Source organism: Chiloscyllium plagiosum, chromosome 10, assembly GCF_004010195.1.
Source record: "Chiloscyllium plagiosum isolate BGI_BamShark_2017 chromosome 10, ASM401019v2, whole genome shotgun sequence".
Classification (NCBI taxonomy): Eukaryota; Metazoa; Chordata; class Chondrichthyes; order Orectolobiformes; family Hemiscylliidae; genus Chiloscyllium; species Chiloscyllium plagiosum.
Window position 1 is genome coordinate 75,118,126 of NC_057719.1, and position 24,465 is coordinate 75,142,590.

Consider the following 24,465-nt stretch of genomic DNA (forward strand, 5'->3'; position numbering starts at 1 on the left):
CGTGTGCGGACCTCCATGCATGGTGGTGACTTGGCAAACCAGAACATTAGGGCTGCGCACCTTCCAGGTAACAGAGCTTGGAACCGGGGCATCATTCCTTCACTGTTGATGGATCAACATTCTGGAACTCCCTAACTGCAGGTGTCTCAACAACCCAAAGACTGCTGAGCATCAAGAAGGCAGCTCACCACCACCATCTCCAGCGCAATTAGAGATGGGCAATAAATACTGGCCTCGCCTGAGTTGTCCAAACCGCACGAAAAGAAATGTTCAGTTCCATATTCACAATTTGTAGATACTGAGTTTCTCATGTACAGCAATGCATTCTATGGAGCCAGCTTTTGAGAATGTTTTACACACAGCTCTGGGCAGACACTTGTGTTTCCTCAAATAACAAATGCTCACTGACTTCAGCAGTTCCATAAGTCATTCCTCACATCAATGTTGGTCACCCAAGCCCAGAAAGTGCAGGAGAACATGAAAGGGTTCAACCAGTTACCATGGTTTCAGTCGTAGACAGGTTTCTGAGAAAATTATGCAGAAAGGAAAATTATTTTGTATGATTCTTCTTAAAAGAAAAGGAAATGGCTGAAATGACCATTTGGACTGGGGGACATGGGATTGTAACAGTACTGTTGACAAGGCAACAGTTTGAATAAGCACAAATCATGTATTGCATACAGGAATGAGTGGTAGCTTGAAAATTGCTGACAAGTGATGTATTTTGTTGAAGCTTTACATATTGCGTTTGTTAGCATAATTCACAAGAATACCACTGTAAAGGGGAAACAGCATTTAGGATGAGAGGAAAATGTTGATTGGTCTAGTATTTTTTATGAACTGCCCCAATGAGTACAAGTTTCAACAAAATGTGTTTTCTTCAGTAATACTGAAATTCTGTATTTATATACCTGTGACAGAGCTACAACAAGGTGTTATCTGCTAGAAATCTGCTTCATCTCACTTTATCCACTTGGGCTGGATCTGATAAGAATGATAGCTTCATAAGATTGTTATTCTCACCTGTACCAATTGCAGTTTTGTTGTTGTTGGCCATTTGAACAAATACAAGGCTGAAGACCTTCAACTTCAGATGGAAAACAAAATGTCCGTCACAATGTCCACACTGTAAGTAATCTAATCTAATCTAATTCACATTTTGAAATATGTCGGACCATTCATTATGAAAGCAAGTCAGTGGCCAGATTAGAAAACCAATCCATATTTATAAGATTCCTATCTCAAGACTCCTTTATAGTCACTTTCTGGTCCTTAAAATTTCTTGAAGTTTGATTGTCTTCTTGACATAAATTATATTTCATTCCTGAACAGTGGCTTACACATCATTTTTGTTCATCATATGCATATATTTTGGGAATTTGTATATAGCAACAAACTGTCTGTAGAGTTTTGTCATGAAATTATATATCCTGGTGTTGAGATGACCTCAACTGACAATAGCATGTCAACCTTGTGATATATTTAGAACATATTGGAGTCTATTGCACTTACAATATATACAAAGTTAGTCATTGCTGATCAGTGTTTATTTTTCCATTTTCATTAGCTTTTTGTATGCTGGCAGGGTCACTATGGTAGGCAGCAATTGCAAGTTGAAACACAAGATGCGATAATCAGTTATATTTATTGACCCATATATATCTTTCACTTTTGCATTGACACAAAATGATCTTGGCAACCAACAGCACATCAGTGACAGTATAGCCCATGATAATATCAAATTCCCCGAAGCATTGAGCTATGAGTCCCTGTTTCGGAAACAGTTGTACAATAGAATGGGCTATGCAATTTGCCTGTAGTTTAAATGATTAGTGCAGGGCATTAGCAATGTTTACACAATATACATATGAAAAATAGACAACTCCCCATGTCATCAGATAATGTAGTTTGTAGATTGTCGTTTGGCTGTACAAAACTGCTGAAAAAAAACACATTGTTGCTGTTCTTTGATTTGAATATGTTTAACCCTTCTGCATTTTCTGACAAATCTGGGAGTTTGGGGAGTCCATAACTCCCCCTGTTGCTATCTCCATGGCAATGCCTTGACCAATCAGAGCCAACTTCCCACCCAATCAGGACGCTTGCAATATAAATTGTGATTGTTTGAAATTTGGCATTCTTGTTTGTCCTGATGATCAGAAGATAGAAAAGTTTCACCAAGACATGTCTCTTTTTTAAAACGATAATCAAGTTTCTGAGGGGAATATGGAACACCAGATTTTGCTGGAGCAGAGCCCCTAATATCAGCTACTGTTAGTTCGACTTCCTTTGCGTATTGAATTTTTAAATATTTTGTTTGATGAGTTTCTGAAAATGGGAGCTGGTGGCTTTGCAATGAGGGAACAGGACTCCAGGGACTGGAATGAATATGAATCAAGATTAGCGTGGTGCTGGAAAAGCACAGCAGGTCAGGCAGCATCTGAGCAGCAGGAAAATATATGCTTTGGGCAAAATCCCTTCTGGGAACATTGATTTTCTTGCTCCTCGGATGCTGCATGACCTGCTGTGCTTTTCCAGCACCACTCTAATCTTGACTCTGAACTCCAGTATCTGCCGTCCTCACTTTCACCGGAATGAATATGGCAAGTAACTGTATAATTCTTTACCAATCTAACAACCAGTATGCAGACTGAAAAATAGATCTGTAAAGGGCAATTCAAAATCATATCAGGTACAGGAAGGGGGACACAAGAGAAGGAAAGTAATATTAGAGGAAAAAGAAAGAATTGTATTTACTTCATGATTTTCATAGCCACCAGGCATTTCATTTTTATTTTACAACCATCTTTTTGCTGTTTTATGTGCATACAGAATCAAGGAGCTGTACAGCGTGGATAAAGTCCCTTTGGGTCCAGCTCGCCAATGCTGACCAGATATCCGAAATCAATCTGGTCCTACTTGCCAGCACTTGGCCCATATCCCTCTAACCCCACCCCCAGCCCATTCATATACCCATCCAGATGCCTTTGAAATGTTGTAATTGTATCAGCCCCCACCACTTCCTCTGGCAGCTCATTCCACACACGCACCGCCCTCTGCGTGAAAAGGTGGCCTCTTAGGTCCCTTTTATATCTTTCTCCTCTCACCTTAAACCTATGCCTTCTAGTTATTCCCTACCCTGGGGAAAAGATCTTTATTATGTTCCCTATCCATGCCCCTCATGAATTTAAACCTCTATAAGGTCACCCCTCAGCCTCCGATGCTGCAGGGAAGACAGCCCCAGCCTATTCAGCCTCTCCCTATAGCTCAAATCCTCCAAGCCCAGCAACATCCTTGTAGATCTTTTCTCCACAAATGGTAAAGTAACTTGAGGCAGGTAATCAATTTATGTACAGCTAACTCCCACAGAGCTTGAGTGTGATAGATTACCAAATTAGTTGACTGCGCTGTGAATTGAGGGGGTAATATTGGTCAGGACACCTAAGGTAATTCTGTTTACTGCACTGGAGTGTCAGGCTTGATTTTTGAGCTTAAGATTTGGGATGGGACATGAATCTGAAACCTTGCAATATAGAGTTCAGAGTGCTACCAATTGAATAATGACTGACACATACCTGAGGGCGAGAGGGAGATAGAAAGTTTTAGTTTCAGTTTTAAATTTACAATTTTTAAAAAGCCTTTAACAATGGTCAAAACCTAAAGGAATGAGATTTCACATGTGTAGTTTTATTTTCAGTGCCAGAGAGGTCGATTTTCACTAATTGAATTTTCTAACATTCTTTACAGTGTACTTAAGTATTTGAAATTATGGATCTTAACCTTCTATGCTGACATTATCTACCTCCCAAGTACGGAGACACAACATCATTCAGTGTGTTTCACTCATGAGGTAGCAAGCAAGAAGTCATTTGTGTAAAACTTAAGAGAAGAGTAAATAGACGCTTGCAAAAAAAGTTTGTATCATCACCTTCATTTGTGCATGTGCTTCGTGATCTATATGGACTTCAGTAAGGCGTTTGACAAGGTTCCTCATGGGAGACTGATTAGCAAGGTTAGATCTCATGGAATACAGGGAGCACTAGTCGTTTGGATACAGAACTGGCTCAAAGGTAGAAGATAGAGGGTGGTGGTGGAGGGTTGTTTTTCAGACTGGAGGCCTGTGACTAGTGGAGTGCCACAAGGATCAGTGCTGGGTCCCCTACTTTTTGTCATTTATATAAATGATTTGGATGCGAGCATAAGATGTATAGTTAGTAAGTTTGCAGATGACACCAAAATTGGAGGTGTAGTGGACAGCGAAGAGGGTTACCTCAGATTACAACAGGGTCTGGACCAGATGGACCAATGGGCTGAGAAGTGGCAGATGGAGTTTAATTCAGATAAATGCGAGGTGTTGCATTTTGGGAAAGTAAACCTTTGCAGGGCTTATATACATAATGGTGAAAATGTGTTGCTGGAAAAGCGCAGCAGGTCAGGCAGCATCCAGGGAACAGGAGAATCGACGTTTTGGGCAGAAGCCCTTCTTCTGGAAACCTTCCATAAGCCCTTCTTCAGGAAACCTTTCGGGCATAAGCCCTTCCTGAAGAAGGGCTTATGCCCGAAACGTCGATTCTCCTGTTCCCTGGATGCTGCCTGACCTGCTGCGCTTTTCCAGCAATACATTTTCACCTCCGTGACTGAAGCATCTGCAGACCTCACTTTCTCCTTATATACATAATGGTAAGGTCCAAGGGAGTGTTGCTGAACAAAGAGGCCTTGGAGTTTAGGTTCATTGTTCCTTGAAAGTGAAGTCGCAGGTAGATAGGATAGTGAAGGAGGCATTTGATATGCTTTCCTTTATTGGCCAGAGTATTGAGTACAGGAGTTGGGAAGTCATGTTGCGGCTATGCAGGACATTGGTTAGGCCACTATTGGAATATTGCATGCAATTCTGGTCTCCTTCCTATCGGAAAGATGTTGTGAAACTTGAAAGGGTTCAGAAAAGATTGACAAGGATGTTGCCACTTCATGCCATTCCCCTACCACTTTCTATCATGGTGCACAGTCTTCCATTTCAAAGAACTGTCAAATTCGTGGTGGAGGCTGGTATAATTGCAACATTTAAGAAGCATTTGGATGGGTATATGAATAGGAAGGGTTTGGGGGGATATGGGCCGGGTGCTGGCAGGTGGGACTAGATTGGGTTGGGATATCTGGTCGGCATGGACGGGTTGGACCGAAGGGTCTGTTTCCGTGCTGTACATCTCTATGACTCTTAGCTGCAGTTCTTCTTCTATTTGTAGAGGAACTACAGCAGCATGTCCTGTTAGCCTCCGTGTTATGTCGAAAGGAAAATCTGACCGAATAATCTCAGGTGGAGAAAGGTTCAATCTTGCATTTTGGCTGAAAGCTACATCATGTACCGTTGGCAGTGCTCACAATATATTTAGCCATTCAGAGACATCAGGTGACTGTCAGATTTTCATATGAGCTTGTAGTCAGTTTTAATCTCTAGTCATGGATCTGCTCACTTCAGTGAGTGGAATTAATCTTACAGAAGCATGCTTGAGACAGTGTTCAGCTGTGAGAGTGCAGCCAATAGCCCATAGTTGCTTTCTCCATGATTAGCTGCCCTCAGAAGGACCAAAAGGCCAAATTGCCCATTTCTCACAACATTAACTTTTATTAATGTGGCACCTTCTTTATTGTAAGATGCACTGGAGCTTAATCAGATAAAAATTAATGACAGGCCTGAAGGGCCAACACAAGAGATGATCAAAAACTTGGTTGAAGCAGTAGCTTTTAAAGTTACTTAACGAAGGGGAAGACAGGGAGATTTAGGGAGCAGATTCCTGAATGTTACTCCCAAGTAGCTGAAGGTTGGTATAACAAGGGAAATGATAAATGCAGAGTTAGAGGAGCACAAAGATCTTGGGACGTTGTATGCGTTGAAGGAAGCTACAGAGATGGTGTGTAGTGAGGGCATGGAGGGATTTGAAAACAATGGTGAGAATTTACATTGAGCTGTTGCCAGGTCAGATGTCAGCATAGGTTATTGAACCCGTGGGAGGGTTGAATGGAGCTTGTAACCACTAAGGACAAGGACAGCAGAAACTAGGGTGAACTGAACTTTATGCAGGGTGGAAGGGTGCATCAGCCAGGAGAGCTTTGGAATAATGGAATCCTGCAGGAACAGAAACTTGCATGAGCAGAGGCAGGGCACTGTTTACTCAAGGTGAGGGGGTTACTTCCAGCAACACAATGCCACCAATGTGGGTGCTTGTAGTCCAATGACAGGCCAAACATCCTGACAGTAAACCCATCTCATGAATGATGGACTCTCAGCACATGCTGGAGACCAGCATTAATATATTAGTACCCATTTACTGTGACTTCCATCCCAAACAAATTCATACATTGTCCAGTTCTCCCTTCCAGAAGGATTCACTTTATGTGAGATTGGCCACTTTAGACTGTTAAACCTTAAAGATATGTGTAGTTGATTTCACGGAAGCAAGGGTTGAAAGCCCGGCTCAAAAATGGCCTCATTTAAATCTTGGTGAGAATTTGTATATCTGTGTACAACTGTGCGTCTGTATATTAATGTGTGTACATGTGACTGTGAGTGTCTATACGTGAGAGACTGCATATGTTTGTGAAACTATATGTGTGTCTGTGTGTGTGTGTGCGTGCACGCGCCAATGCACTGCTGCTAATTCACAAATAATAGCCAGTAAATCTGAGGTCTTGACAATCCAATGGCTTCCCTTATGGACAGCTAAATAAAAAAGCCATTTTTGGGAAATCTTCTCTGTTTGTAGAATGGTTACAGCACAAAATGAGTCTGTAACAAGCATTTCTTACCTGTGTAAATCAATTCTCCTCTGCAAATAATGATCCAATTCCATTTTAGAAGTTACAATGGAATCTGCTTCCACCACACTCTCAGGCAGTGTTTTCCAGTTCGCTGTGACTTGCTGGAACAAAGGCTTTTCCTTAAGTGATCTTGGTTTGTTTTGCATTAAATCAGTGTCCTCTGGTTTTTGGTGTCCTATCAACGGGGACAATTTCTTTGTTATTTATTCAAGAGATTTAGGAGTCTGTGCCACAGCCAACTTTTACTGCCAATCTCTTTAGAACAGTTCAGAGTCACATGTAGGCCAGACCACCTTAAGGATGGCAGATTTCCTTCCTTAAAGGACATTATTGACACGGATAAGTTTCTGTGACAATCGATGATAGCCAGTGTCGTAGTAAACTTGAAAGTAACTTTCAATTCCAGGTTAGAAAAATGTTTCATTTAAATTTTACAATCTGCCATGATTAAATTCTTATCTGTAGCCTCAGAAAACTAGCAAGTGTCTCTGAATTACTAATCTACTTCACCACCAGCTGCCAGTTTCTCTCTCGTGATTCTATCTAAACTCCGGATGGTTTTGAACATTTCAACCTTTTTTCATTCACTTGTGGCATGTGGGCTTGGCTGGTTGGCCAGCACCTATTGGCTGTCTCTAGGTGCCCTTGAGAAAGTGACAGAGAGCTGCCTTCTTGAACCACTTCCGTCCACTTGCTGTGAACCGTGATGCCATTAGGGAGGACATTCCAGGATTTTGACCCAGCGACAGTGCAGGAACAGTGACATATTTCCACATCAGGATGATGAGTGGCTCGGAGGGGAACTTGCAAAAAACTCATGCAAAAAATGTTTGAATCATCACCTTTATTTGTGCACTTGCTTCTTACCTGCAATTACATGGGTGTTCCCATGTATCGGCTGCCCTTGTCCTTCTAGGTGGAAGAGGTCATGGGATTGGAAGTGCTGCCTGAGGATCTTTGACGAATCTCTGTTGAGCATCTTGTAGATAGTACACATTGCTGCTATTGAGTGTCAGGGTGGAGGGAGTGGACGCTTGTGAAAGTGGTGCCAATCAAGCGGGCAGAGGGCACTCAGATGCCTTCGGGAAAATGAGGCAATATGTCATGGATTATTTGTTCCTGTTTTACCTGCATGCCTGGCTTGTGCCTGCATTAGGTAAAGATATTCCTTTAGCTATTCAAAGAAGGACAGTGGTTTCTCTCAGACTTGACCAAGATTCGTCCCTCAGCCAATCCACCAAAACAGATTAGCTGGTCATTTACCTCCTTGCTAAGACCAAATTGGTACCTGTATTTCCCTCCGTCACTGAAATGCCTGCAATTCAAAATTAATTCATTGACTGTCGGTGCTTTGGGTGCAAACCCAAGGATGCTAAAACCCTGATATAAATTCATTCCCTTCTTCTGTTCGTTAAAACATCCTATTTTGCAGGGTATTCACCTCAACCATCTCCAATCCCAGATTTTAAGATTAAGCAATGGCTTCCAGTACCTGGAACCTTCATTTTGACAAGTTGCTGGCATCAGGAATTATTCCTCCCTGTTAAATGGCAAATAGCCTGATAAAGCCCAAACAAAACCAGAAAAAGAGAGCCAGAGAGAAAAAGAATTGGACAGTAAAAGGAGTGTGGCTAATGGTCAGCCAGGATAATGAATGGCTGTGAATGGGGACTGTTAGTGACTGCCAATGGGTAGTGTGTAATAGCAGGTTGTCCTGGAGGGAACAGTCCTTATGGAATGCTGACAAGGGAATGGAGGGGAATATATGTCTGATGGTGGCACCTTGCTGGGCAGGGCAGGAATGGCGGCTAATGGTCCTCTGGATGTGCATCTTTTGGGATAGTGGGTGAGGTCAAAGGGGGAACCCTTTCACTGTTATGGGAGAGATGAGAGGGAGTGAGGGCTGAAATGTGGGAGATGGGTCAGGGTCCTGCCAACTACAGTGCCAGGGAATGCTCGATTAAGGAAAAAAGCGGACAGTTTGAAGGTCATCCCCAGCCCCAGAAGCACATCCAGAGGTTCATTAACTGTCATTTCCACCATGTCCATTGGGATGTCACCAGCAGACACATGTTCCCCTTCCTTCAGTTGTCAGCCTTCTGCAAGGATCGATCCCTCTGGGACACCCTGGTCCACTCCTCTTTCACTCCAAACACACTCCCAAGGTGCCTTCCCCTGCCCATTTAATGCCCCCTCCTCTGAGTCCAAGGTCCCAAATACACCTTCCAGGTGAAGCAGCAATTTATGTGCACTTCACACAATCTAGTCTACCGTATTTGCTGCTCACACTGTGGTCTCCTCTACATTGGAGAAGTGAAGCGTTGACTGGTTGACCCGGACTCAAAATCGAGTTCAACAAATTTATGACATGAGCATCTTTCCTAAGTTCTCCACACTTACGCACACGTGCACATGCACACTCGTGCACAAACACACCGGGCCTTGTTATCACATGAGCTGCTATTACACATAACCCATTATTAGCCTTTAAAGTCCCTATTAACAGCTACTCATACCCCCCACGCTGATTGTTATCCTCTCCTTTGCCTCTCCAACTGTTTCTCTCTCACTTTAGGCTCTATCTCCACCTGTCACTTACTCCTTACTCCCTCTCCCATTCTATCTTCTGCATTAAAAAAAACATTTTCCTAGCAACCATCAGTTCTGAGGAAGAGTCACCAAACCCAAAACGTTAACTCTGATTTCTCTCCGCAGATGCTGCCAGACCTCCTGAGATTTTCCAGCAATTTCTGTTTCAGTTTCTGATTTCCAACATCCGCGGTTCTTTCGGGTTTTTTTTTTCAGTCTATTAAAGCTTTCCTCCGGGCTGCTTCATAAATAAGCACAGATTGCCAAATGGTAGTTGGCACCAGCACATCTCTTGTTTTATGATATAGTTGTGTCGTGCTTGTTTGTCGTGTGTGTGTGTGTGTTACTGAAGCTGAAACCAGACAAAGGTTATTGTCCCTTGTCAGTGAGAAGCAAATCAGGACGCCTCACCAAGTGTCTCACCTTGTGTTTATTCATTGTGCTGGATGGCAGTCACAACTGATGGAGCTCTTGTGTTCCTGACGCAGGTTTCCTGAGCCCGATCCAAACCACACACTGGAGGAACGCGTCGTACACTGGTACTTTGGTCAACTGGATAAGAACGGCAGCAACAACATCCACAAGAAGGAAATGAAGCCATTCAAACGCTTCTTGAGGAAGAAAGCCAAGCCAAAGAAATGTGGGCGGAAATTCACCGATTACTGTGACTTGAACGAAGATAAAACCATTTCATTGCACGAGCTGAAAGGATGCTTAGGAGTGAAAGAAGGAGGCAAGTAACTATTTACAAAATGACGAATGAAACACTGCAGGTTAGACAGAGACACATTATGTCTGGCAACTTTCAATTTTGGCAGAATATTTAATGTAACTGATTTCCATTTTAACTGAATGGGAAAAAAAAATGGCATTTTACCTGAAACAAATTTCTCTTTCTCCAGCCTTTCTCCCTCCTCCCCTGCAGTGGCTGTACTGCCTCATTAATTTCCAAACAGTTTATTGAACCTAAAGACATTGTTTAGCTAAGTTGCTTCTTATGAAGGTTTTAGAATATCTAAAGCCTTCCATTTCATTTTCCTGTAATGCTGTGTGTGAAAGTATACATGGATCCTGTCTCGATGAATTCTCTGCAAACCTTGCATGGTTGAAAGGACAGAGGAAATCTCCTTTCCCCTCCCAAATATGCTCTAAAGCTCACAAACATCACATACTGCCCCATTCATTCTCCTATGATGCTTACAGCTTTCATCTTAAATAGTAAAGGGCTAATAACCTTAGACAACAAGTAACAGAAGAAATGTGTCTGATTTATGCATGTATTTCTCTGTCTGTCCCAATTCATGTTTGATTTCCCTTTCATTGATAGTTTGACTTTCCAAAATTCTTTCATCCAATATAGTGAGGGCCTTATTAATTCAATGTGGCAGGTGGAATCCACCAGCGCATCACTTGGTCACACCACATTCAGCAATGGAGATTTTATTAATAATAGATTATTGTTTTCTTCACATAATCCTTCAAAGTTCTTCGACAAAGAATGTTTGATGCAATTTTTGTTTGTACAATTTCTCCTTTACCTTCATTTTAATTTCTCTGTTCTTGCATTTTGGAGACAACGTATTGCCTTCACATTGATTTCCCTTCAGTATCATTTGCCTTTGAGTTTTGGTATTAAATTAGTCAGTAATTTAAGTAAGAAATCAAGAAGCTCAAATCACTATTTTAATGAATTGTCGCTTGGGTTTTTAAAGGGTAAGCAATTGATTTTCAGGCAGTTATACTTTTCTCTTTCAGAGAATCCCGACAGTGTGGATGCAGGCTATTGGCTCATTGAAAAGCATCCCAACCCAGCCCACACTCTCCCAACCCCCTCCCACCCCCTCAACCCTATCTTTGTAACTCTGCATTTCCCATGGCCATTCCACCTAACCTGCATATCGTTGGTCTGTGGGAGGAAACTAGAGCACCCAGAGGAAACCCATGCAGACACGGGGACAATGTGCAACCCCATGCAGACAGTGACCCGATGGTGTTTGAATTCTGCCATCGTGTCTTTGGTGAATATGTGCTGTAATTTGGGTGTAATTTGGCCACTGAGGAAATTTCCATTCCTCCTTGCTATGGACAATCTCTTCCTAGGGTGCAGTTCTACAGGAAGCACTTATCCTCTAGTAAATCAGTCAAGGAACCAAACTTCTCATCTCTTAGGCCCCCAGCTTTTTGGTTAGACTAAAATCTGGTAAATCAGTGACTGCATTGGAGCTACTTCTCATCTGGAATTGTAAAAAAACCATCAATTTTATTTCCAATTCTGTGGTTCTCCCCACAGATAACACGGAGCCAGCCGAGACTCCACAGCATTTTTATTTTTTTATTTTTTAATAGCAAAGTTTTGTTTTAAATCCTAAATGAGATAATATGTTTCTTTTTATTCAGAATACTACTTTGGCAATTTTTAAACCAAAAAAGAATTACAGTTTCTCCAGAGTCTATGAGCACATTGGAAGTTAGGAATTCAGCTTGTCTGATGTTTCCTGATTGTAAATCCATCATTACTCACTGAATCCTCAAAAAAATGAAACAGAGGGAACAGTTAATGATAGCTAAAGCACACACAAGACTTGCAACTGGTGAAAGACTGCTTAATATTGTTAATCTGTGTCAAGCCAATTTATTTCTATTAATGCAGCAGCTGATGCTGACAATGAGCATGTGCAGGAAATGCTGCTCCCTATTTGTTGCAGCACAAACAAACATGCCATTTGAAAGGGGATCTGTTTGAAAACTGGGGGAATGGGGTCAGAACTGGACTTGGCTGGGCTTACCTTTGACTGACTCTGGCCAAATTATCCAGACTATCAAACAGTCTTTTGTTGCTTTCATCAACTACAATAAGGTTGCTGTCACTTGTGTATCTATGTGTGTCAGCATGAGCCAGAACTTTCGAGAGAGGAACGATGTGGAGGGCAGAAACATGGGGAAACGTCGGAACAATGGAAATAAGGCATGACATTTTTATATTTAATAAAGTACTATGTTGATGCAGCTGTCCTTAAAAAAAAATACAAGTATTTGAGGGTTCCAAACAACAATGATAACAACATATATTTATGCAGTGCGTTAACTGAATGAAGTGTCCCAAGGTGCTTTGTTCGAACATTATAAAACAAAATATGGCCACAAAGGTGATATTAGTTGAGACGATCCAAACTCTTTATAGCAGGCATTAAAGGATGAGATTAAATGGAGTAGAGCATATATTGTGGAGCTTGGGGTCTAAGCAATTCAAGGCACTGTTACCAACAGTGAAACAATTATAATTGGGAATGCTCAAGAGACTAGAATTACACTAGTGCAGAAATCTCGAAGCACTGTAGAGTTGGACAACATTATAAAGAGAGGAGGGGAAAAAACCATGGACATATTTGAATGCAAGGATGAGAATTTGTAAGTGAAGAATTTGCTTGGCCAGTAATCCAGAGTGATTTAGAATCTGATTTGATCTACATGTATGAAAAGAATTCCCCTTCGCACTTGTATCCTGAACTTTTACCTTCTCATCAACTTGCTTTGGAAACTGCCCACCTTACGGCTACTGGCATGGCAAAGTGGTCCATAAATTGAGCTATGGTCAGACTGGTCAGCAGCCTTTCCTCCTTTCATAAACTTGTTTTCCCACAGATAGAGAGATCACAGAATCCAAAATTTTTCATTAAAAGGCGTTTCAAACTTTATGAACACATTACACACCAAGACAGATTTAGTAGATAACCAAATGGTCAAGGGCTATAAATGGACCACAAAGGACATCACAGTGGCTCAGTCATTAGCACTGCTGCCTCACAGCGTCGGGGACCAGGGACTGATTCTACCCTTGGGTGACTATCCGTGTGAGTTTGCACATTCTCCCTGTGTCTGCGTGGGTTTCCTCTGGGTGCTCCAGTTTCCTCCCACAGTCCAAAGGTGAGACGGATTGGCCATGCTAAATTGCCCTCAGTGTCCAGGATGTATAGGTTAGGTGTGTAAGCCATGGGAATTACAGGGATGAGGTGGGTCTGAGTGGGATGTACTTCATATGGCCAGTGTGGACTCAATGGACTGAATGGCCTGCTTCCACACTGGAAGGAGTTTACAAAAGTAAATTAACATTCTTTTGCCACGGAGACATCTTCGAATACAGTGGACTACGTTGATTTGTGCAGAATGTTTCGGTTTAAAATAAAGGGCTCTGTGATTTTTACGGAGAAACAGAACACTATTGCAAACACTGGATTCCTGGCCTCAGAAATGATTTGGCTTTATTTAGACATTCCTTCAGCAATTTTTTTTGTTCCTTAACTTGTGGTGAAGGGGTGCGATGCTAACTAAATTTCACCGTCGTAGTTGAGGCTGGCACATTTGAGCAGCAGACGGTAAAGTGGAGACAGGAATTCATCCCGATTCCGATTTTCAAGCAAGTAAATCTTCAGGCTTTTATTACAAGCCAGTGGGTACAGCTTGTGCACTGATCAGCGAAAGTAGATGGAAAGTCTTGATTGCAGATGAAAGAAAAAGGTCGTGTTGGGACTGAGTTAAAGAAGGATCTGCCTCTAATGACAATTTCTTCAGGCCTACTGCAGGTCTTTAAGGAGATGTGTTGCCTTCATTCATTGTACATTCTCACTGCGTTAAGATCAAATCAATATCCTATCTGACCCTGTCCTTTCTGTGACCGTACTTCCCTCAGCTTTTCATTCTTCTCACGAACGCAAAAGAAAGATTACAATTATGTTGCACTTTTTAACAATCTCATTACATAGACCATAGAACGCTACAGCGCAGTACGGGCCCTTCGGCCATCGATGTTGCACCACCCTGTCATACTAATCTGAAGCCCATCTAACCTACACTATTCCATGTACGTCCACATGCTTGTCCAATGACGACTTAAATGCACTTAAAGTTGGCGAATCTACTACCGTTGCAGGCAAAGCATTCCATACCTTTACTACTCTCTGAGTAAAGAAACTACCTCTGACATCTGTCCTATATCTGTCACCCCTCAATTTAAAGCTATGCCCCCTCGTGCTCGCCATCACCATCCTTGGAAAAAGGCTCTCCCTGTCCACCCTATCTAACCCTCTGATTATCTTATATGTCTCTATTAAGTCACCTCTCAACCTTCTTCTCTCTAACGAAAACAGCCTCAAGTCCCTCAGCCTTTCCTCGTAAGACCTCCCCTCCATACCAGGCAACATCCTAGTAAATCTCCTCTGCACCCTTTCCAAAGCTTCCACATCCTTCTTATAATGCGGTGACCAGAACTGTACACAATACTCCAAGTGCGGCCACACCAGAGTTTTGTGCAGCTGCAGCATAACCTTATGGTTCTGGAACTTGATCCCTCTGTTAATAAAAGCTAAAACACTGTATGCCTTCTTAACGACCCTGTCAACCTGGGTGGCAACTTTCAAGGATCTGTGTACATGGACACAGAGATCTCTCTGCTCATCTACACTACCAAGAATCTTACCATTAGCCCAGTACTTTGCATTACGGTTACTCCGACCAACGTGAATCACCTCACACTTGTCCGCATTAAACTCCATTTGCCACCTCTCAGCCCAGTTCTGCAGCTTATCTGTGTTACTCTGTAACCTACTACATTCTTCGTCACTATCCACAACTCCACCGATCTTAGTGTCATCTGTAAATTTATTAACCCACCCTTCTACGCCCTCATCCAGGGTGCTTTGCAGCCAATAAAATATTTCTGAAGTGTAGGCACTGTGTGATTCTTGCGCATTCTGTTTGTGCACAGCAAGATCCCACAAACATGTGATAAAAGAGCACTGAATCTGTTGCTTAATTGATTGAGAGATAAATATTGGCTAGGATATCGGGCATAATTCTTCACTTATAGAGTCATACAGCATGGAAACAGATCCTTTGGTCCAACCAGTCCATGCTGACCATAATTCCAAACTAAACTAGTCCCACCTGCCTGCGCTTGGTCCGCATCCCTCCAAACATGTCTTTTTCATGTACTTACCTAAATGTCTTTTAAATGTTGTAATTGTACTTACATCCAACACTTTCCCTGGAAGTTCATTCCACACACGAATCACTCACTGTGGAAAATATTTGTCCCCCATGTCTTTTTCAAATCTTTCCTACCTTAAAAATATATCCCCTAGTCTTAATCCCTCACCCTAGGAAAAAGACATATATCATTCACCTGATCTGTACCTGTTATGATTTTATAAACCTCTGTAAGGTCACCCTTCAAGCACCTATGCTCCACTGATTAAAGTCCCAGGCTATCCAATCTCTCCTTAAAAGTCAATCCTTCCATTCCCAGCAACATCCTGGTAAATCTCTGCTGAACCCTGTCCACTCTTCCTCCAACAGGATGACCAGAACTGGACGCAGTCCTTCTTCCAAGTGGTGCCACAGTATCTTTTGCCATCCAGCTGAGAGGGCAGCTCGTGTTTCGACATAATGTCCTCCGCTCCAAAAGACAACATGTCTGACAGGCTTCCGAAAGAAATCAACAAAGTGTTATCCTGAATTAATCTGGTCATCTGCTCCACATTATTTCCCCCACTTTCCGTGCTCCTATGGTCCTTGGCTCTTCACGTGGAATTCCTAATCCAGGATCAGATTTATGCTCCTATTCTTCTATCTGACCATTCTATTGTTTTGTCACCCACATAATGTGCCGAGTGAAACAAAATAATCAAATCCTAAATGTTGACAGCTGGTTCTGGATGGAAGTGTTGAAAATAAAGGCCCAGTCTTTGAGAAAGCCAGGAACAGGATGAATAAAACACTTCACATGTTGTTGTGTTACCTACAGCTGCAACAAGGTTCAGTAAGAGATTGCACATCATCTAAAGTGCAAAAATATTTTCTTTCAGCAATACGTACAGTTTGGCTGTTGCAAAGGTATTACTAAGCTGCGGATCTTACCGGGCCCTTGTAGGTTTCATAAACAATTGCACGAAATAAAATTGAGCAGGAACTGGGTGGTTGGCACATTTGGTCCTTCCTTTTTCTCAGAGTGAACAGAACCTCTGATAGTTCTGTTTTTTTTCTTGTTTTTTTTATTTTTTATTATTTTCTCCCCTGCACCCATGTTGTGTGTGTGCAGGTGTAGGACACAGTGAAGGACAACAAGTGTGTAAATCTTTATTTATATTCCACCACCAGGAAGAAAGGAAACACCTGAGTGGCCAGGGACGAGCAGTGCCCTTCATTTTGTCCATCAATCAGTTCAAACAGTTTGTTCATTGGTGGGCGAAAAGTCTCACCTCTGTCTACAACCTCAGAATGACCACAGCCTCATTTATTCGGGTTCGAACATGTGAGCTGTCATAATAATTTGCTCCCCACCCCTACCCCCCTCCTCCCGGAGACCCTCAATTTCTTCAGTTGCTTTTCTTGCCCTTTTTTTTCTTTTCGCTGTTCTCCTATTGGGCTTCAGTGTCTTCCTCAGCTGACCTTTTCACGTGACCCTCACATTCCTGATGAAGGGCTCATGGCCGAAACATCGACTCTCCTGCTCCTCAGATGCTGCCTGAGCTGTTGTGCTTCATCTAGCGCTGCCCTTCCCAATTCTGGCTCTCCAGCGTCTGCAGTCCTCACTTTCTCCTTTACCTGTGTGCGTCTAACAGTGTGTGACGGTAAGCTGGTGATCCATGGAGCCGCAGCTTTGGCTTCTAGCCCAAAGTCTGCATTTGGTTGCACTCCTTTCTGGTCGTCAATCCAGACTGCGTACGTTTCTCTGTTATTGTCAGGGTGATGAAGTTAACCTTTGACCTTTCCACCTTTTCTTTGCAGGTAGCAGTGCGAGTGGCCTCTCAAATGGAAGAAGACAAGGAACGAACCCTTTCAGTAAGGCTTAGCTTCTCTCATGGGTTGTAGCTATCGCAGACTATGCTCTGACCCCGCCAGGGGGGCGGGGTTGAGGGATAGGTGGGTGATTGACAGGTGCAGCTGGTGAGTGAGGTGATGTTGAATCCTCCGAATCAAAAGCAAAATGGTTATTTTCCCACATTCGAAACACACTCCTCCCCGGACAGGTGGGCTCAGGAACGTGCTGTTCCCGCTAAATCCCTCGGCATGGCTGGAGGCTGTAGGCCTGTTAAATTTCTGAAGAGGAAAAGGTGAATGTCTAGCTGTTTGTTTGTGGGCAATGCTTGGCAAGAAAGATGGGAAAGCTTGTGCCAGTAGGGTATGTGTCACGAGGAAGAAAGTTTCCAGAGCATGTTGAGACATCATGGCCGACTGTCCCCCAATTCAAGGACCATGTCTACTCAGGGGAGCAGGCTTCTGCCGTGACTGTACATTTGTGACTGACCCATTCTTGACCCAGTGGGCCAAACAGGCTATCAAGATCCGCAGTGCAGGATTTGCTTACCTTCACTGCCACTCTTCAACGAGAGTGTCACAGTGTCTTTTAAGCATTATCTTTGTCACCCCTCAGAAAATTGGCCATTTTAGAGTTGTGAGCGGTGGACCTGGTATGTGCAAATACTTTAATATCAACTATGCATGGTGTGCAGTGCACTATAGTTGGGAAGATGTTTCCATTGGTCAGAGAGACTAGCACCTGAGGGCACAGCCTTAGAATAAACAGAAGACCTTTCAGAACAGAGATGAGGAGAAACTTCTTCAGCTAGAGATTGGTGAATCTGTAGAATTCACTGCCACAGAAGGCTGTGGAGGCCAGGTCATTGAGTATATTTAAGATGGAGATAGATAGATTCTTGATTGTCAAGGGGATCAAGGGTTGTGGGGACAATCGTTTGAGAAACTTATCAGTCATGATTGAATGGCGGAGCAGACTCAATGGGCTGAATGGCCTAATTTCTGCTCCTGTGTCTTATCATGGTCTTATAGCTGATTTTGCAGGAGACTTGTGTGAATGACAGAGAACAACTGAACATCACTCCACTGGGTGGGGACCAGTGAGCCAGAGGTGAAGGCAATCTGCAAAGATGAGAGAATAATAAACAGGATCAACAAGTGATGTGTTTCGAAGCCTTGTCAATGCAGGTAGTAGGGTGATGAAGAACAGTGCTTTCGGGCAAAAGTTCTAACGAGTCGGACGTGGTGATTGAAAAGTCAGGGTTCAGAGAGTGGCGATGGAGCAGATTGCAGTAGTAATAGTTGGGATCATTATTCCCTGCCCAGTTATATCATCCAATACACTCAGCTCTGTTATTCTGGACTATATATTTTTTTAAAACTTGGGTTGTGTCTAATGTACATTGAAAGAAAGTGAGGGCTGCAGATGCTGGAGATCAGAGCTGAAAATGTGTTGCTGGAAAAGCGCAGCAGGTCAGGCAGCATCCAAGGAACAGGAGAATCGACGTTCCTTATGCCCGAAATGTCGATTCTAATGTACATTGGTTTAGCTCATTTCGCTTTTCTCCGGGTAGTTCCGGCGAATCACTTTTGAAGGTATACCAGACAAGGCAGTCACCTTTTGCATAACAAAGAGGCAAATGGCCAGTTTATTTCCCAACTCTTTCACTTAATTTGACATTTTAAGTGCCCGAGTGATTACTTTTTTGAAAAAAATAATGATGTATCAGATACAAAAGCGGGAGTTGCTGGAAAAGGTCGCAGCAGGTCTGGCAGCATCTGTGAAGAGAAATCAAAGTTAACGTTTCGGGTCTGATGACCCTTTCTCAGGACAATGTATTAGTGTTCTCTGAGAGGAAGAGCACCCAACACTGGGCAAGGTGTTGCAAACTCCGTCCTATGGATATGTTACAGAAGGGTGGTTTCAACTATTGAAACTTTCAACTCTTCAACACTCATGTGTCCTGCCAATCATCACCATGCAGTCACAGGCAAATGCTTTTTCACACTTGCTGATGATCATCCACTCTGTGTGTTTTGTGTTTCAAGTTCCATCTACGTAAAGCACCATTTGCCCTTGTTATTTTTGATTCACTTGTGGGATATGGGCATTGCTGGCTGGACCACTATTTATTGCCCATTCCTAGTTGCCCTTGAGAATGTGGTGGTGAGTTGCCATCTTGAACCACTACAGTCTGCAAGTCTGCACGCTGTAGTTAGATCCACAATGCTGTTAGGGAAGGAGTTGCCATAATTTTAACTCAACGACACTATCAGGACAGTGAGTGATTTGGGGGTAACTTATAGGCAGTGGTGTTCCCGTGTATCTGCTGCCCTTGTCCTTCATGATTTTGGAAGATGCTGCCTAAGCAGCGTTGATGAATTTCTGCATTGCATCTTGTAGATAGTAGACACTGCTGCGACTGAGCAATGGTGGTGGATGGAATAGATATTTGTGGATGTGGTGACAGTTAAGTGGACTGCTTTGTCCTGGATGGTGTCAAACGTCTTGAACTTTGTTGGAACTATGCCTATCCAGCCAGTGGGGAGTATTCCACCACACTCCTGACTTGTAGATGGTGGATAGGCTTTGGGGAGAGAGAGGAGGTGAGTTACCTGCTGCAGTAGCCTTAGCCTCTGACCTGCTCCTGTAGCCACTCTGTTTACATAGCTCGTCCATTTCTAGTCAAAAGAGATTCCACTCCCTCAGTCCAGCAAGAATGTGAAGAAAGCTATAGTGCTCCAGCCACAGTTATGTGTTCATTCTAGCAGGCACAACAAGTCAAAGGATGGCCTTTAAGAGATACCAGCTGATGGAATGGCTGGTGACTCTGACATACATGAATACAGAGAGCATTAACCAAGCAGGGAAAAGCTTGAAGGAGTGAGTCATGGGGTAAGGCACACAAAACTCAATTAATTGCTCTTGCACACATCATTTGCACCATCTCCTGTGTGAGGTATAGTTATCACTAGCTGGTGTTGCACTGGTAATTTAAGTAAGCGGGTAGCGGAAAGTTGGAATAATGCCTTTATTTTAAGGTGTGTGTGTGTGTTTTAATTGTGCAACATGATTCCTGCACCCATTTCCAAGTAAGACCCCGGAGCATTTTTGTTGATAAAGCCACAAAATAAACAGCAGTAACATCTCTGGATTTTAGCATAGAAATTTACAGAGTGGGAAGAGGCCATTCAGCCTCTGCTCACTTTCTAGCTCATGATTCTTAGCCTTGTAGGATATGGCATTTCAAGTTTATAACTAGAAGCATAGGCCAAAGAGTTAAAGGTACATTTTTACAGCAGACTCATTTTTACATGAGACTGCAGAGTATTGCATACTGTTTTGGCATTCCATTCTAACAAATGAATTAAAGCTGTAGTAAGCCATCAAAATGACAAAAGGATCAGTGAAAGTTATGAGATTCAGTTAAGTCATTTAATGTTCAGGGAGTAAAAGATGTGGCATCAATTTAACAAAACATTACAGAGAGCAAGCAGGGATGTTAAATTAAAGTTGTTGGTTCATCAAATAATTTGCCAAAGTGAGTGGTTTAGTTCGAGTGGAATGTGATTAACTTTATTGCGGGAGCATTACTGTGTAATATCACTGAACTACTAATCCAGAGGCACAACTTAATGTTCTAGGGGAAAGAGTTCAAATCCCCCCACTCTAAATGGCAGAATTTAAAGTCACTTTATAAATCTGGAAGTTTGCCCAAAAGTTACAATTATCTCCAATTGTTGTTGAAAACCATCAGGTATGTGAATAACCTTTAGGGAAAGAAATCTGCTGTCCTTAAACTATCTGGCCTACAGTTGACTCCAAGCTTGCAACAATGCAGTTGACTCTTAACCCCCATCCCAAAGGGCCTAACGAGCCAGTGAGTTCAAGGGCACTTAGGGACGGTGATGTCCACATCCCAAAAAAGTATAAAGGAAGAAAATAATTGCGGTAACAAAGTAAATACAGGCAATGCAAATTGAGTCCAGTCTGTGGGATCAACTTTCAATTGCTCCTGCAAAGAACGATTATGAGAGCGTAAGAACTAGGAGCAGGAGTAGACCATCTGGCCCATCGAGCCTGCTCTGCCATTCTTTTCATGGACTCAGTTCCACTTACATGCCTGCTCATCATAAACCTTTAATTCATTTACTGTTCAAAATGTTATCTATCCTTGCCCTAAAAGCATTCAATGAGGTAGTCTTAACTGCTTCACTCGGCATGGAATTCCACAGATTCACAACCCTTTAGGGTGAAGAAGTTGCTCCTAAACTCAATCCTAAATCTGATCCCTGTTATTTTGAGGCTATGGTTTCTAGTTTCACCCACCAGTGGAAACAACCTCCCTGCTTCTGTCTTATCTACTCCATTCATAATTTTGTATATTTCTATAAGATCCCCCATCATTCTTCTAAATTCCAATGAATATGGTCCTGGGTCTACTCAATCTCTCCTCATGAACTAACCGTCTTAACTCTGGAATCAACCAAGAAAACCTCCTCCAGTGCCAGTACATCCTTTCTCAAATAAGGAGACTAAAACTGTACATGGTACCCCTAGTGTGGCCTCACCAGCACCCTATATGCCTGCAGCATAACCTCCCTGCTTTTAAACACCACCCCTCTAGCAATGAAGGACAATATTCCAATTGTCTTTTGCACAATGAATCACTGCTCTCACACAATTATGGAGTTATGCTCCATGGCTTATGAAGGAGGAAAACAGACAGGGGTACTTAATCCGATGCAGAAAATTCACTGCTTTTGCGCAAGACCCAAACACTTCCGAGCAGTCTAAACCTAAAACGTGCAGAAAATATATTTTGAAAGTCGGAGAAAGGGAAGAAAAGGGAAGAAAAGCAATTGAACTTCAGAAACGAAGAGCTTCTGACTTCCAAAATGTATTTGTTATTATTATTTTTCTTGTCCCCAGGGCAAGGGCAGCCGTGTGCAATGCTTTTCTGACCTGTAAATTGACCTCCAACTATTTAATTCATTGCCTGTCAATTTCATGTCATGTGGAACTGTGATCCAACCTTCCCTACAAACCTGTTAACCTGACATTAACATGTCAATTCTTGACAGAAGAAAAACAACTATACTTGTCCCACTTTCTGCTTTTAAATAACTGTTAAAGGTTTCTCCAAGAAATCGTTGCCAGTTTGGTTGAGCCCAACAGCATGATTTTGCTCAAGTTTTAATCGCTATTTCCAAGGGACCTCCCTTATGATCAGCTCAGCTCTAACAGAAACCTAGTTGTGCTATCACCGAGACACCTTTCTCTGTCAACATTTGTTGTCTGGGTTAAAATGAAGCAGCAGCAATTCTCAACCTGAGCATTATTAGATAAGATAATGGTTCTGAAAGACTTAATAGTGGAGGCTACGTTAATCCCCACACAATCTAATGACGCCATAAGAACTTTGGTTAGGAAAAGTAAAACATGGTAGGACCTTTGGCAAAGGTGAGGACTGCAGGTGCTGGAAATCAGAGTCTACATTAGAGTGGTGCTGGAAAAGCACAGCCGGTCAGGCAGCATCCGAGGAGCAGGAAAACCAACGTATCGGGCAAAAGCCCTTCATCAGGACTCGTAGGATTTTGTCAAGTGAAGACCTATGCCATAGTCTTCATAGCAAGTGCCATACAATGCAATTTCCAAAAAGGAAGAATGCATCCATTATCCCCTTCCATGGCATTTAATGGCATTACTTTTGCTGAATTCTTCCATTGTCAACATACTGGGCATTACCATTGACCAAAAATAGACTTGTCACATTGAGATTGTGGGCTACAAGAGTCAGTCAGGGGCTGGGAATAGAGTGACAGGTAACTTGCTGTATGTCTCTCAAAGCGTGTTCACCATCTACAAGGTTCGCAGCCGGAGTGTGATGGAATGTTCTCCATTTAACTGGATGAGCGCTGCTCCATCAACACTCAAGAGGTTTGACATCATCCACGACACAGCAACATTCTGGATTCAAATACCTTATCCAACCCCTTCCAAACTCAGTTCCTTCACCGCCATAGTGGCAGCAGTGTGTACCATCTATGAGATGCAGTGAAAGGTTCATTTGAGAGCTGAAACTCTGTTCTTAACAGTACTGTGGATATACCTCACCACATGGACTTCAGTAGTTCAAGAAGGCAGCTCACCGTCCCCCTCTCTACGATAGTTAGGGATAGGCAATAAATGCTGGCTTAGTCTGCAATCACCACATCCTGTGATTGAGTGAATAATGAACATATCTAACTCACTCATGTAGCTTGTACCTAATTACTATCAGGTAATAAATAGCATCTTGATCAAGACATGAACTCTTTTTATCAGGGCTCACTGGTAGATTTTCTCTATTATAAACCACTGACTATGAGCTTTGATTTGTGTGACTGTTTTATGAGCTCTGAATGACATTAAATTTTTTGAAGAGGGTTTGGATGGATGATTATTTATTTTGACAGTTTTATGAACATCTTGAAAACTTTCAAGTGTTACCATTGGACTAATGAGTCTGTCACTAGTGAGTAATCATGAAAGGCTAGGGTTTTTTTTAATCACACAGTGTTTATTGTTCATCCCTATTTGGGAAGGCAATGTACCTCCTCCTTGAGCCGCTGCAGTCCACTTGTTGTAGGTACACCTACACAATTGATGAGAAATTTTGAAGGAGACATGGGAATTATAGAAGGAGATTGGTGTGGGGAAGGATGTTGGGGTTTTGGAAGGTTAGTAGGGGTGATGGTTTGGGTGCCAGACACTCATTTATATGACTGGTCCATTGCCCCACCTCCATTCCTGTCTCCATGTTATTTCCAGAGGCCGAGACCTGGACTCCAGTCTGTCTCCATCTCCCCACCATGCGTGAGGTGGGCAGTGCCAGGCAGGAAGTGGATCAACAATGTTGAATAACTTACTGACTTGTCAATACATGTATGATCCACTTCCATGATTGATACCCATCAATTTGATAAGAAAACATGCTCACCAATAAAAATGTCATTTGTTTAAAGATATCAGATTCTAGAGTTAAAGGTTAAATATTTCAGTGACTTTTTGAAGTGTAAGTATTTCAATTAATAGTCAATTCTGTCTGAAGTTCATTTAAGCACTGGGCGTACTCTAATCGGCTCTATCTTTTATTTCAGAAATCACTGCATCTTTGTGAAGGAATGTTATTAGCTTAACACTGAATATATTGCTAGTCAAGTGTTGAGACCCATCATAAGCTGAATGATTGAAGAAAATCTAAA

At 42.4% G+C, this 24,465-nt stretch overlaps 1 protein-coding gene across 6 annotated transcripts in view; it reads left to right on the forward strand.

Moving 5' to 3' along the window:
- Positions 1-24,465, forward strand: part of smoc1 (SPARC related modular calcium binding 1) — a 247,025-nt gene that overhangs the window by 217,175 nt on the left and 5,385 nt on the right. For 5 of the 6 annotated variants that reach the window (XM_043698112.1, XM_043698113.1, XM_043698114.1 and 2 more), the window contains 2 exons: positions 9,894-10,138; positions 17,188-17,241. In XM_043698112.1, the coding sequence (XP_043554047.1) occupies positions 9,894-10,138; positions 17,188-17,241 (299 nt within the window). Of the gene's footprint in view, positions 1-9,893; positions 10,139-15,756; positions 16,471-17,187; positions 17,242-24,465 lie in introns of those variants that run through there. The other variant, XM_043698117.1, reaches the window with a different exon arrangement.